At 42.5% G+C, this 14,746-nt stretch overlaps 1 protein-coding gene across 1 annotated transcript in view; it reads right to left on the bottom strand.

The window, feature by feature from the left end:
* Positions 1-14,746, bottom strand: part of LOC140208618 (NACHT, LRR and PYD domains-containing protein 3-like) — a 48,928-nt gene that overhangs the window by 19,279 nt on the left and 14,903 nt on the right. Inside the window, exon 3 of the mRNA XM_072277423.1 lies at positions 12,515-13,060. Coding sequence (XP_072133524.1) covers positions 12,515-13,060 — 546 coding nt within the window. The remainder of the gene's footprint in view (positions 1-12,514; positions 13,061-14,746) is intronic.

The raw sequence follows: 14,746 nt of genomic DNA, 5'->3' as shown, positions 1-14,746 counted from the left end.
ATTCTCATCGTCTCCTTTCAGTTTAACATCGCCTGGCATTGACACCTATAGCAATATATGATTTGTTTCTACATAGAAACACTCTGACATCCCTATCAACGCAATCCCACCCACAGCATCAAGACATCTAGTCCTAAACCGTTACAGTTTCTCTAGCAGGACTTTAAGACCATAATTATCTTCAGTACTCCGATCAAAATTTCTTTGAGCATATCACCTGGTTATTATCAAATAGTTACATGGCACATTGTTAAACACAATGTAGGCGCCATACATCCAAAACAACATTTGGCAAAAATTCTTTGAAATAAATAAAACAAAATGCTGGAATTATTCAACAAGACAGAGAGTGTGTTAATATTTTTGGTGGAAGACCCTGTATCAGCACTGAGCCTGTCTGTAGGAGCCACGTATCTGTTCTCTATCTACATTGTATTCTGTGTGGCGTATTTATGATGCTTCTTATGGTAACTAGCAACGCGGAGGGAATCAGTTACATATTCGTGCTTTGTTCCATGGGGTACACAGCTGGCGACTGACGGATGTCATATATTTTGTTATTATCCTCTCAAATATGCTGAACTTACACTTGGGTACACTTCAGTTACATCGCTTCACGATTGCATGTTTGCTGATTGCTAATAAAGAATGGAATACATATCACCGACATTTGTAACAATTATCACTGTAGCTGACGGGAGCCATGAAAATATAACAAACCTGTGGGGTCGCCAGCAACAGCAACTTGGTTTTGTTCGAATTCACCACCACATTCTCAACAGATGTTTCTCAATCTGCCGATCATTTAAAACATTCTGATGTACTTAATGAATATTTTGCTTCAGTATTCACAAGTGGAAAGGACCTTGGAAATTGTGGGCGTGACTTACAGCGGACTGAAATGCTTGAGTGTATAGACTTGAAGAAAGAGGATGTGCTCGAGCTTTTGAAAGTCTTTAAGTTTGATAAGTCGCCGGGACTGGATGAATTATACCCCAAGCTGCTGCGGGAACTGAGGGAGGAGATTGTTGATTGTTGATTAAATAAATAAAACAAAATGCTGGAATTATTCAACAAGACAGAGGGTATGTTAATATTTCAGGTGGAAGACCATGTATCGGAGCTGAGCCTGTGTGTCGGAGTCATGTATCTGTTCTCTATCTGCATTGTGTATTTATGATGCTTTTTTTTATGATCCGCATCAGCCGGGGTTTGGTAAACGCGGAGGGAATTAGTTACATATTTGTGCTGTGTTCCATGCGATACACAGCTAGGAACTGACCGATGTCATATATTTTATTATTATCCATTCAAATACGCTGAACTGACACTTGGCTACACTTCAGTTCCATTGCTTCGCGATTGTATGTTTGCTAATTGCTAATAAAGGATCGGATACATATCACTGTTGTTGCCAATACTGAAAGAAGAAGTGGAACATACTATGAAGAAAATGTGAAAGGGAAAATTATCGTGTCCAGATAACTTTCTGGTAAAACTGCATGAAGCGCTAGAAGATTTTGGTGTAGAAAAATTAAGACCTAGACTTCAAGACCTATACTTCTGTTTCATTGACTACACAAAAGCCTTTCACACAGTGAAACTCCAGGTCATCATGAAAATGCTTAAAGATGTTAATATCGACGGAAAAGATCTAAGAATTACTGGCAACAAAGTGCAGCCATACAGATAGACAACGAGATTGGTGAATATCAGCCAATAAAGCGAGGAGTCAGACAGGGTTGTGTTCTATCACCAGAGCTGTTCTCCCTGTACAGTGAAATCATCATGAGAACCATACAAGACCTACCTGGAATAAGCATAAGAGGATACAATATCAACAACCTCCGCTATGCGGATCATACAGTACTGATAGCAAACAGTGAAGTAAATTTAAAGAAACTAGCATCTACCATCAACACAGAGAGCGAAAGACTTGGCCTAACCTTAAACAAAAAGAAAGCTGAAGTAATGGTAATATCAAAGAAAGCTGATATCCAAACTGTGGGATCGTATTGGTAAACGAAATCCTGAAACAAGTTCACAACTTCAAGTACCTTGGATCATGGGTAACATCTGATGGCAAATGTGAAACAGACATAAAAGCAAGAATAGCAATGGCACGAACAGCATTTACAGAAATAAGAAACATCCTAACGAACAAGAAAATAATGATTGACATCCGCCTTAGAACTGACAGCTGCTACATTCTCCCTATATTGATGTATGGCTGCGATTCATGGACCATCACAAATGCAATGGAAAAAAGAATCAATGCAGCAGAGATGTGGTTCCTCAGAAGAATGCGATGCATATCATATACGGACAGGATAACCAACGAAGAAGTTCTGCAAAGAACGAAAAAAAGACGTACATTACTTTTAAAAAACTCAGAAAACAACCATCAAAGTTCTTTGGACTCTTCATGCGAAGAGAGACATTAGAACATTTAGGTACAACTGGAAAGCTGGAAGGAAGAAGAAGCAGAGGCAGACAGAGAATGAAAATTATAGTTGGATTAACATCATGGTTAGAAACAAGGGAGGCAACAACTACAATTCGGAGGGTCAGAGACCGTGATGGATGGAGAGACATGATCGCCCATGCCGAACGGTAAGGCACCTAAATAATAATAATAACATATCATCGACTTTTGTAATAATTATCATTGGAGTTGAGGGAACGTCATGCAAGTATAACATATCATTGGGGGTTGCCAGCAATGTCAAGTTGATTTTGTTAGAATTCACGCTACATTCTCAACAGATGTTTCTCAATCTGTAGGTTATTTTAAATATTAGATTATTAGATTACCTTAGATTATGAAGACACTCAGTCCTCGTTTATTGTCATTTAGAAATCATGCACTAAGAAATGATACATGTTGCTCCAGATGATATCACACAAAAAAAGGACAAACCAAAGACTAACGCTGACAAGACCATATAATTATAACACATAGTTACAGCAGTGCAAAGCAATACCATAATTTTCTCTTCGGATCAAGAAGACAGCGGTATGAGGCTAAGGATTTCCAGCGAGAAGACATTTTATTTCCCGGAGTAGGAGAGAGGCCAGACTGCGCAGGCGGGTGACGTCAGCCGGTTGAGCGCGAACAGTTCAAAAAGAAAACCGCTATATCCTGCGGGCAGTGTCGGAGCGGGCTGCGGAGTGAGAGGGTGCAGAGTGAAAGGGTTTTGGCTCAACGGACTTCGACCGTTGAGTCTCACAGTAACGGAGTAAGTTACAGTTTTCTGGTATTTAATACAAACAGTAGCATTAGAGGTATGCATCTAGCATTAGTGTTGTGCTTGGAGTGCCAGGTTGGGGACCCTGGGAGACCCGCAGCCTCCCCCAAGGATACATGTGCACCAGGTGCACTGAGATGAGGCTCCTGAAGGACCGTGTTAAGGAGCTGGAGATGGAAATTGATGACCTTTGGCTAATTAGGGAAAGTGAGGAGCTGATAGGTACTACCTATACAGAGGTAGTGGATAGCACCCCTGTGACAGTCCCCCTCAGAAATCGATATATTGTTTTGGATACTGTTGAAGAGGCAGACCTGACAGAGGAGGACCACAGTGAACGAGACTCTGGCATTCTGCCCAGTGCCGAAATCAAGAGAGCAAGAAGAAATACGGTAGTTATAGGGGATTCCGTCATAAGGGGGATGGACAAGAGATTCTGCGAGCCGGACAAGGATACCCGGATTCTGTGTTGCCTCTCTGGTGCCAAGGTACGGGATGTCTCAGATCGAGTCCAGAGTATTCTGAGGAGAGAGGGCCATGGTACATGTTGGTACATGTTGGTACCAATGACATAGACAGAAAAAGACAGGAGGTCCTGAAGAAAGGTTACTGGGAGCTAGGAAGAAAATTGAAAAGTCGGACCTCCCGAGTAATAATATCAGGATTGCTGCCTGAGCTGCACGCTAATGATGCTAAGAATAGCAGAATTAAGCAGCTGAATGTGTGGCTAAGTAACGGGTGCAGGGGGCAGGGCTTCAAATTCTTGAATCATTGGGATGTATTTTGGGGAAGGTATGACTTATACAAAAAAAGATGGATTACACCTGAACTCAAAAGGCAGTAATATCCTGGCGGGATTGTTTAATATAGCTCTTAGGGAGGGTTTAAACTAAGTCGGCAAGGGGAAGGAAACCAATCTGTTAGGATCGAGGAAGAGGAAAATAGAAATAAGTCAAAAATACTGTGCAGCAAAGATGGCAAGAAGGACAGGCCGGTAAATGTACAGGATAATTTGCTGCAGAATAGAAATATAGCAAAATCGGCAGCAGATACTGATCTAAATGTACGGTACTTAAATACACGCAGCATTAGAAATAAAGTGGATAACCTTGCTGCACAGCTGCAGGTTAAAAGATATGACATTGTGGCCATCACCGAGTCATGACTAAATGATGGATGTGATTGGGAGCTGAATATCCAAGGATACACAGTGTATAGGAAAGAAAGGAAGGTAGGTAAAGGAGGTGACGTGGCCCTGGTGGTAAGTAACAATATCAAAACAATAGAAAGAAGGGACATAGGATCTGAAGAGGCAGAATCCTTGTGGGTGGAATGAAGAAATGGCAAGGGTAAAAAGACACTAATAGCAGTTATATACAGGCCTCCAAACAGCAGCCGGGATGTGGACTACAAGTTGCAGCTGGAAATAGAAAACGCGTGTCAGAAGGAAAATGTCAAGATAATTATGGGGGATTTTAATATGAAAGTGGATTGGGAAAGTCAGGAGGCCTTCACCTCCGGAGATTCCGGACCACACAGTTACAGCGGCAGCGAAGTGGACGTTTCAGAAGTTTCTCCAGATGTTCCGCCGTGTTTTCACGTGTCTCCATCAAATCAGAATTGTTCACGGTACCCTACTTAACACATACAGATATCATTCACCGCAGAGGCCGCGCACGCTGCGTCACGCCGCCATCTTCTCCTCCGTCCTGAGGAGAATTCCACATCCTGCGGAATATTCTGAGGTATTTGAGTGTATAGGCATTAAGAAAGTGTATGTGCTGGAGCTTGTGAAATGTATTAAGTTAGATATGTCGCAGGACTGTAAGAGATATACCCCAGGCTACCATGGGAAGCAAGGAAGGAGATTGCTCAGCCTCTGATGATGATCTTTCCATTATCAATATGATGGGGAAAATACTAGCGAATTGGAGGTTTGCAAATATTGTTCCCTTGTACAAGGAAGAGTCTAGAGATAACCCAGTAAATTATAGAGCAGTGAATCTTACTTCAGTGATGGGCAAGTTGTTAAAGAAGATTCTGAGAGGCAGGATTTATGAGCATTTGGAAACAAATAATCTGATTAGGGATTGTCAACTTCGCTTTATCAAGGGCAGGTCATGCTTTACGGACCTGATTGAACTATTTGAGGACGCAACAAAACACTTTGATGAAGGTAGAGCAGCGGATGTGGCGCCTATGGATTTCAGGAAGGCATTTGACAAGGTTCCCCAGGCAAGGCTCCTTCAGAAAGTAATGAGGCATGGGATCCAATAGACGTTGCTTTGTGGATCCAGAATTGGCTGCTCACAGAAGGCAAAAGATAGTTGTAGATGGTTCGAATTCTGCATTCAGAACGGTGACCAGGGGTATCAAATTTCAAGACAGAATATAGTATTAATGGTCAGACTCTTGGCAGTGTGGCGGATCAGAGGGATCTTGGGGTTTGTGTCCATAAGACACTCAAAGCTGCTGTGGAGGTTGACAGTGTTGTTCAGAAGGCGTATGGTGTGAGTGCTTTCATCAGCTGTGGGATTGATTTCGAGACCTGTGAGACAGAAACAGAAACACAGAAACCCTACAGCATAATACAGGCCCTTCGGCCTAGAATGCTGTGCGTACATGTACTTACTTTAAATATTCCCCGGGGTTACCCACAGCACTCTATATTTCCAAGCTCCATGTCCCTATCCAGGAGACTCTTAAAAAACCCTATCGTATCCGTGTCCACCACCGTCGCTAGCAGACTATTCCACGCACTCACCACTGTGTGTAAAAAAAAACTTACCCCTGACATCTCCTCTGTACCTACATCCAAGCACCTTAAAATTGTGGCCTCCCGTGTTAGCCATTTCAGCCCTGGGGAAAAAAAAGCCTCTGACTATCCACATGATGCTTAAAGCCATATAAGACCATAGTTAGACCTCACTTGGATACTGTGTTCAGTTTTGGTCACCTCACTACAGGAAAGATGTGGACACCGTAGAGAGAATGCAGAGGAGATTTACAAGGCAGTTGCCTGGATTGGAGAGTGTGCCTTATGAGAGTACGGTGAGTGAAATTGACCTTTTCTTCTTGGAGCGATGGATGATGAGAGGTGACCTCATAGAGGTGTATAAGATGATGAGGGGCATTGATCTTGTAGATAGACAGAGGCTTTATCCAAGTTCTGAAATGGCTAGCACGAGGGGTCATATTTTAAGGTGCTTGGAATTAGGTACAGAGGGATATCATGCAGATACAGGTGGGTGCATGGAATGCATTCCCAGCAAGATAGTAGATGCGAACACAATAGGGTCCTTTCAGAGACTCTTAGATACGTATACAGACCTTAGAAAAATAGAGGATTATACTGTAGGACAATACTGGACATTTTCTAGAGTAGGTTACATGGTCAGCACAACATTGCTGGCTAAAGGACCTGTAATGTGCTGTAGATTTCTATGTTCTCTCTTTTCATGTTTTATTGTTTCACAACGTTCAATGACATTTGATTTAATGTGTCTTTTCTGACAATGATCAACATAAAATACTTACGTAAGTCAATGTGAAAACATCTATTTAAAGTGATCTAACTCAATTCCAAATATAAAACACAAAATAATTGATTGTATAAATATTCATCCTCTTTTAATGTGACACCAAATCAACACTGTTGCAGCCAATTGGTTTTATAAGTCACATGATTAGTTAAATAAGATCTGTTTTTGGACACCTGTGTGCAGTCAAGTTGTTTCAACCGATTGTAGTAAAATACACCTGTATCTGGAAGGTCCAACTGCTGCTGAGTCAGTATCCTGGCAAAAAAAAAAAAAACCCGAAAACAAAAGAACACACCAAGCAGCTCCGCAAAAAGGTTATTGAAAAGCTTAAGTCAGGAGATAGATATAAGAAAATATCCAAGTCACTGAATATCCCTTGCAGTACAGTTAAGTCAATCATCAAGAAATGGAAAGAAAATGGCACAGCTGTAAATCTGCCTGGAGGAACTGTCCTCAGAAACTGAGCAACAGTGCAATAAGAGGACGGGTGAGGGAGGCCACCAAGAGACCTATGACAACTCGTGAGGATTTACAAGCTTCAGTTGCTGGGATTGTAGAGACTGCGCAGACAATAACTGTTGCCCGGGCGCTTCACCAGTCACAGATTTATGGGAGAGTGGCAAACACAAACGCACTGTTGAAAAGAGAAAACTCACATGAAATTTCGGCCAGAGTTTGCCAGAAGGCATCTGGGAGACCCTGAAGTTCGAAGGTCTGATTAACTCAAAATTGAGCTTATTGGCGCTCAGTCTAAATGCTATATTTGGTGTAAGCAAAACACCACACTAGAGACTAGAATACTACAGCACAGTACAGGACTTTCGGCCCTCATATATTCCTAAAAAAAGTGTACTAAACCCAGACTACTCCGTAACCCTCTATTTTTCTTCCATCCATATGCCTATTCAAGATGCTCTTAAATATCCCTAATGTTTTAACCTCCACCACCATCCCTGGCAAGTCAATCCAGGCACCCACAACCCTCTGTGTAAAAAACTTACCCCTGATGTCTCCCCTAAACTTCCCTCCCTTAACTTTGTACATATGACCTCCGGTGTTTGCAATTCGTGCCCTGGGAAGCAAGTACTGACTATCCACCCTATCTATGCCTCTCATAATCTTGTAGACCTCTATCAAGTCCCCTCTGATCCTTCCATGCTCCAAAGAGAAAAGTCCCAGCTCTGCTAACCTTGCCTCATAGACGTGTTTTCCAATCGAGGCAACAACCTGGTAAATTTCCTCTGCACCCTCTCCATAGCTTCCACATCCTTCCTCTAATGAGGTGACCAGAACTGTACACAATACTCTCACTGTGGTCTCACCAGAGATTTGTAGAGTTACAACATGACCTCTCTACTCTTGAACTCAATCCCCCTATTAATGAAGCCTAGCTTCCCACAGGCCTTCTTAACTGTCCTATCAACCAGTATAGCAACCATGAGTGATGTATGGATTTGAACCCCAAGGTCCCCCTGTTCATCCACACTCTTACTTAACCGACCATTAACCCTGTACTCAATCTTCTGGTTTGTCCTTCCAACATACATCACCTCACACTTATCAGGTTTGAACTCCATCTGCCACTTTTCTGCTCCACTCTGCATCCTGTCTGTATACTCATGTGACCTTCGACAACCTACAGCTCCTGCCACTTCTCCAATCTTCGTGTCATCCGCAAACTTACTCACCCATCCTTCTGCCTCTTCATCCCGGTCATTTATGAAAATCACAAAGAGCAGGGGTCCCAGGACAGATCCTTGCAGCACTCCACTAGTCACCGACCTCCAGGCAGAATACTTTCCTTCCACAACTACCCTCTGCTTTCTTCCTTGCAAGCCCCTTTTTTATCCAAACAGCCAAAGTTCCACTGATCCCATGCCTCATGACTTTCTGGATGAGTCTCTCGTGAAGGACCTTGTCAGATGCCTTGCCAAAATCCATGTAGTGCACATCTACCGCCCTACCCTCATCAATTTCTTTTGTTACCTCTTCAAAAAACTCCATTAAGCTCGTGAGGCACGACCTTCCCTTCACAAAGTCATGTTGACTATCCTTGAGTAGACTGTACTTCTCCAAGTGCTCGTAGATCCTATCATTAAGAATCCTTTCCAATAGTTTGCAGACCACCGACGTAAGACTCACTGGTCTATAGTTCCCAGGTTTCTCCCTATTACCTTTTTTTAAACAAGAGAACTACATTTGCCATTCTCCAATCCTCTGGCACCTCCCCTGCAGCCAAAGAGGATTCAAAGATGATAGTTACTGTTCCAGCGATCTCTTCTCTCACTTCCCACAGCAACCTGGGGTATATCACGTCCGGCCCTGGGGACTTAGCGATCTTGATGTTTTTAACAAGATCCAACATTTCTTCTTCCTTAATGTCGACATTGCCCAGCGCACAGGCCTGTTCTATTTGACCTCACCCTGATCAAGGTATTTTTCACTTGGGAATACTGAAGCAAAGTATTCATTTAGGACCTCCCCTCCCTCCTCCGCCTCCAGGCACATGTTGCCTTCTTTGTCCTTTAGCGGCCCCACCTTCATTCTTGTCATCCTTTTGTTCTTCACATACACAGCACGCCTTGGGGTTCTCCTTAATCCTACGTGCCAAGGCCTTCTCATGCCCCTTTCGAGCTCTCCTAAGTCCTTTCTTAAACTCCTTCCTGGCTACCCTATATTTCTCATGAGCCCCTCCTGCTTCCTGCTTCTTATATCTAACATATGCTTCCCTCTTCCTCTTGACGCGTTGTCTAATGTGTTTCGTCAGCCACGGTTCCATTTTCCTGCCTTTTTTCCCTTGTCTCAGTGGGACAAACCTATCCTGAACCCAGCACAAGTTGTCCCTAAACTTCCTCCACATTACTTCTCTGCTTTCACCCTGTTTCACATCTGTTTCCAAATTACTCTTGCTAGTTCCTGCCTCATCCCTTCATATTTAGCCCTTCCCCAGTTAAGCACTTTCCCATTTTGTCTGTTTTTATTCTTTTCCATAGCTATGCTGAAGCTAAGGGAGTTGTGGTCACTCTCACCAAAATGCTCCCCCACCAAGATATCTGCCACCTGACCAGGTTCATTACCGAGAACTAGATCCAGTATGACCTGTCCTCTCGTCGGCCGGTCCACATACTGTGTCAGGAATCCCTCTTGAACACCCCTGACAAATTCAGCCCCATCTATCCCCCTTGCAGTCAGGAGGTGCACATCGTCAAAATCACAAGATTCCTACCATGAAGCATCATGATGTGGGGACATTGCACAAGTAGAAGGCCCTGGAAGGCTTGTGAAGGTAGAGGGTAAAATAAATGTAGCAAAAAACAGGGAAATCCTGGAAGAAAATCTGAGGTAGTCTGCAGGAGAACTGCGACTTGGGAAAAGATTTTTTCAGCAGCAAAATAACCCCAAGCGTAAAGTCAAAGCTATATAGGAAGAGCTTAAAAACAACAAAGTTAATGTCCTGGGGAGGCTAAGTAAGGGTCCAGACCTCAATCCAACTGAAAATTTTTGGCTGGACTTGAAATGTTCTGTTCACTAACGATTCCCACGCAATTTGACAGAGCTTTAGCAGTTTTGGAAAGAATGGGGAAAAATTGCAGTGTCCAGATGCACAAAGCTGATAGAGACCTATCCGCACAAGTCAAGCCTGTAATTGCTGCCAAAGTGTCATCTACTAAATAGGACTAGACATGCGGGATGTGTATACTATTTATCTATAGTATAAAATTATATATAAATAAATGCCAATAAATCTCACGACATATATCTGTGATAGTAAGCCTGTTTCTAATTCTGAGAAGTTTTACCTGACTGTTGCGTATTTTTGTTTATGTCTGTTAATCCTCTTCCTCATACTGTGGTAGGTAGTGTTAATTTAAGTGCACTGGAGTGTTATTTCAGTCCTTTTTTTTTAAGTAAGTTTTCCAGATCGGTTTCAGACCAAGATATTATGCCAAAAGAATACGTTAATATAGGCAGAGCGAACATGTTTATTGCCTTTGTTATATTGTTACTATTCAGCTCAGTTTAGCAGATTTTCTTAAGCTTTGAAGGAAATTCTGTTGAAACAGTTCTCTTTATCACATGATGATCAATTTTCTTTGTTTGTTGATATCCTTAGTATCGTCATGTTTCATAGCCATCCATCTGTTGTATTGAATGCTGATGCTTTGTCATACGCTATAAGCTCTACAATATTTTTTGTAATTTTTAATGTTCTGTACTTTTCTAGTCTAAAGCTCACGTTTAAATCTTTGGACATCAGTTCCATTATTTGAATTAATTGTTTTAGCTTTACTGATGCAAGAGTGAATAATTTCAAATCATTCTGTACAGTAGATGTGTCAAGGTATACTTCTTTTGTTTTTTTTTTTCCCCTGCTTTAATATCCGATTTTTGTCCGATTCAGTAAATTAGAGAGCGGGTTTAAGGCTAGACTAAACCATAGCAGGCGTTGTGTTTTGCTCTGGAAAATGCCTCCATTTATTTTGAAAACAGTAGTTGTTCCTTTGAGGTTGTTAATAGGGTGATTACTGTCTGCCAATGCTTCAGATGTTCTAAGTATCAGGTGTATATATTAGGAAGTTCTTTTAACCGTGAATGAGGGACAGAATCAAATGGTTGTTGATAGACAATATAAAATTTAAAGATTTCTGCTTTCCCCAAGACTTGATACAGAATTAGATAATATATTACCAATTGTTTCTTAAATCTGTTCATACATTAACAGTATTCTTTCTGCTCTTCTGTAAGTATATTGTGGTTCGCTAAGTGAGTGGTTATTAGATATGACATGCACAATGTTACAATTTTAAATATAAAATTGTCTCATTATTATTAAGAGCTAATAAGAACATTGAATAGTGACCATTCAATAGTCTTATAAAATGCAGAATTAGAGATGTCCTTTTGGCTGGCGGTACTTCCATTCAGCCTTTGATATCCTCTGCCCCACGGGAGTATGAAAGAGAGAGTTTTGCGGTGGGTTAGGGTTCAGCAAACAAGGCTTTGGGTGGGGGAAGTAGTGTTTTGCTAACTGGATGGAGTACTTCCAGGAGGTGACAAATGAAGTTACACAGTGGATATTGTCTACTTGGATATTAGTCGGGTGTTTGACAAGGTCCCACATCGGAGTCTCATACAGAAAATTAACATGCTTGGGAACTGTGGTGAAATGGCCTTTTGGATTCATAGTTTTCTTCTTCATAGCAGACAGTTGGTAATGAGGCTTAACCTGGCTGACGATCTTTGACCAGTGATTATCCACAAGGAACCACACTGGTATCAGCCATATATGTCCCCCTCTCCAAAAGTGGCCTCAAAAACCTACCCAACAATGCTCTTGGAATTATTTTACCATAAGGACCACTTTACCAGAAACCAAGCCCTCCCACCCCACCCACTCACCTCTTTCAATTTAGGATTGGAATAAATGTTGGGGCTGTCAATGAGAGTCGCTTCCCAGAGATGCTCTCAGCATCCTGGCGAAAACATTTCCCTGAATTCATATCCCAGAAATGCTCTTTTATCTGGACAGCTGCATTTCCTCTAATGCACATCCTGGAAATCCTCGGAAGAGGTAATAGATTTCCTGTAGTGGGATAACGGGTGCCCCACTACACCACATGTACCACAGCCACACATTTCCCCTCTCCCCTGACCATCCCTCCAACAAGGCCTCCCTCCTCCCTGCCACATTCTGTGAACACATCACCCTCAGATTTTACTCACTGATTCCTTGCTGTTGGCTTGACAATTCTGTATTTAACGAGGCAGTCGACTTACTTGTGCCGGTGCCAGGATCCTGAGCAGCGTCTCTGGACTGACAGACAGTCGCCTCACTTGTACTGGTTCCAGGGTCCTGCTCTGTGTCTCTGACGTCACTGTCTCTGGGCTGACAGACAGTCGCCTCACTTGTGCTGGTTCCAGGGTCCTGATCAGTGTCTCTGACGTCACTGTCTCTGGGCTGACAGACAGTCGCCTCACTTGTACCGGTTCCAGGGTCCTGATCAGTGTCTCTGACGTCACTGTCTCTGGGCTGACAGACAGTCGCCTCACTTGTGCCGGTTTTAGGGTCCTGATCAGTGTCTCTGACGTCACTGTCTCTGGGCTGAATTTGCTCTCCCTCCTCTGCGGCCGGACCACATTCAACTGAGACATTGTTCTCAATCTGACCCTGCTTTGGTGCATTGTTTCCGGTGTCCCAATCATCTTCATTCGATGAACCGCCTCGTGAAAACCTCTTGAGTGCTTTCCTCAGCCGATTTAATTTCCCGCCTGAAATAAATGATGAATTACAAGTTATACTGGAGTGATTTAGAGCTCAGCAAAACAAGGATTCACAAAGGGTGGCTACAATAAGACCATAAGATATAGGAACATACTTAGGCCATTTGGCCCATCGAATCTGCTCTGCCATTCAATCATGGCTGATCTTTTTTCTCCTCCTCAATCATATTTCTCGGCCTTCTTCCCATAACCTTGGATGCCCCACATACTCGCCTTACACTTTGACATACAGTATCCTGTCTCCTGGGTCACAGACTGACCATTGCCTTGATACGCACACTGTCCAGTCCCCTGGTTCACAGACTGACCTTTCCCTTAAGACGCACACTGTCCTGTCCCTTGGAGGAATCTTTTCTGTACCCTTTCCATCATAATGACATCCATTCTGTGCCCTATCTACGTGTATGAACTGCTCCAGGGAATCGTGCATCTGTACCCTTGGTTCCCCTCGTTCTACAACAATGTTCAGGGCCTTACAATTTACAATACAACTCCTGCCCTGGTTTAACTTTACAAAGTGAACGCATTCCTTGGAGCACTTTCCATGTTCGACTCAGTCTCCTTGTGAGTTTACATAACCCCACTATACCACCAAGTTTGACGTCATCCACAAACTATCGAACGACATTAATTTTATCTACGAAGTCTTTAATTGAAAGAACAAACAGTGGACCCAATACCCACCCACACCACAGTTACAAGCCTCCAAACTGACTAGCCCTCTATTATTAACCATCTGATTCCTTCCAGCTTGCCAGCTCCATATCCAGTCGGCTGTTTCGCCCGCAAGAAAATGAATCTCAGTGTTTTTTTTTTTACGGTGACATACATGTACTTTGATTATAAATTCACAATGTACTTTGATTATAAATTCGCAATGAACTTTGAACTTTTAATACTCCAAAGATTACGGGTAAACAATGTGTGGGGTTGACAGCATGTTTACCGTCATTAGCTGCAGCACAGAATACAGGCGCAGAAAGATCTTGTGACAAGGTTATAAACTGTTTGTTGGACCAGGTGGAATAGCGTGTGCGTTCTGGTAACAATACTACAGGAAGGTTATATTAGTACTGGAGAGATTGCAGATTGAATATTCAATTACAAAATATTTAATCGGATGAGAACATATTCTGTCTCAGAGAAAATCATCTTCCTTCATAGATGTTGCCTGATATGCTGAGTTCCTATATCATTTTCTGTGTTATCCGCTTTAGTTCCCCTCTGGAAACGCCGTCTGAATCACATTAATCCTAATCACCAATGACATTGCATTGTCCCGATAGCTTTCTTTGATTCCATGTTTGTCTCCTGTTGTTTTATATTTCCTGTGCCATTGAAGCTCCTTAAACTTTTTTTTTGAGAGACCCACGTTCACCATTTGTCCACAGACCTGTCATTCATTGGGGTATTAAAACATCGAAGCAGACCACACATTTATCTACAACGAGCTACATCCTGATTCTCAGCTATTCTCGCTCGGCTACAGAAAACAGATTTCAGAAACACACCTCAGCCTCATCTCCTTCGCACAGCAGTCATGAAAACCAGGCGGGAGTTGATAGCTACCCTTCCAAAACCTGCAATGTTGTGTTATCACACAATCTCTGAAATCCCTGAAATGCTCCAATCATCTGGCTCTGAATTGTGTAAATGAAAGTTGGAGATGTCTGT

This window comes from Mobula birostris, chromosome 13 (assembly GCF_030028105.1).
Source record: "Mobula birostris isolate sMobBir1 chromosome 13, sMobBir1.hap1, whole genome shotgun sequence".
Lineage (NCBI taxonomy): Eukaryota > Metazoa > Chordata > Chondrichthyes > Myliobatiformes > Myliobatidae > Mobula > Mobula birostris.
The sequence above is the reverse complement of the archived record's forward strand: the minus strand, read 5'-3'. Positions and strand labels throughout refer to the sequence as shown.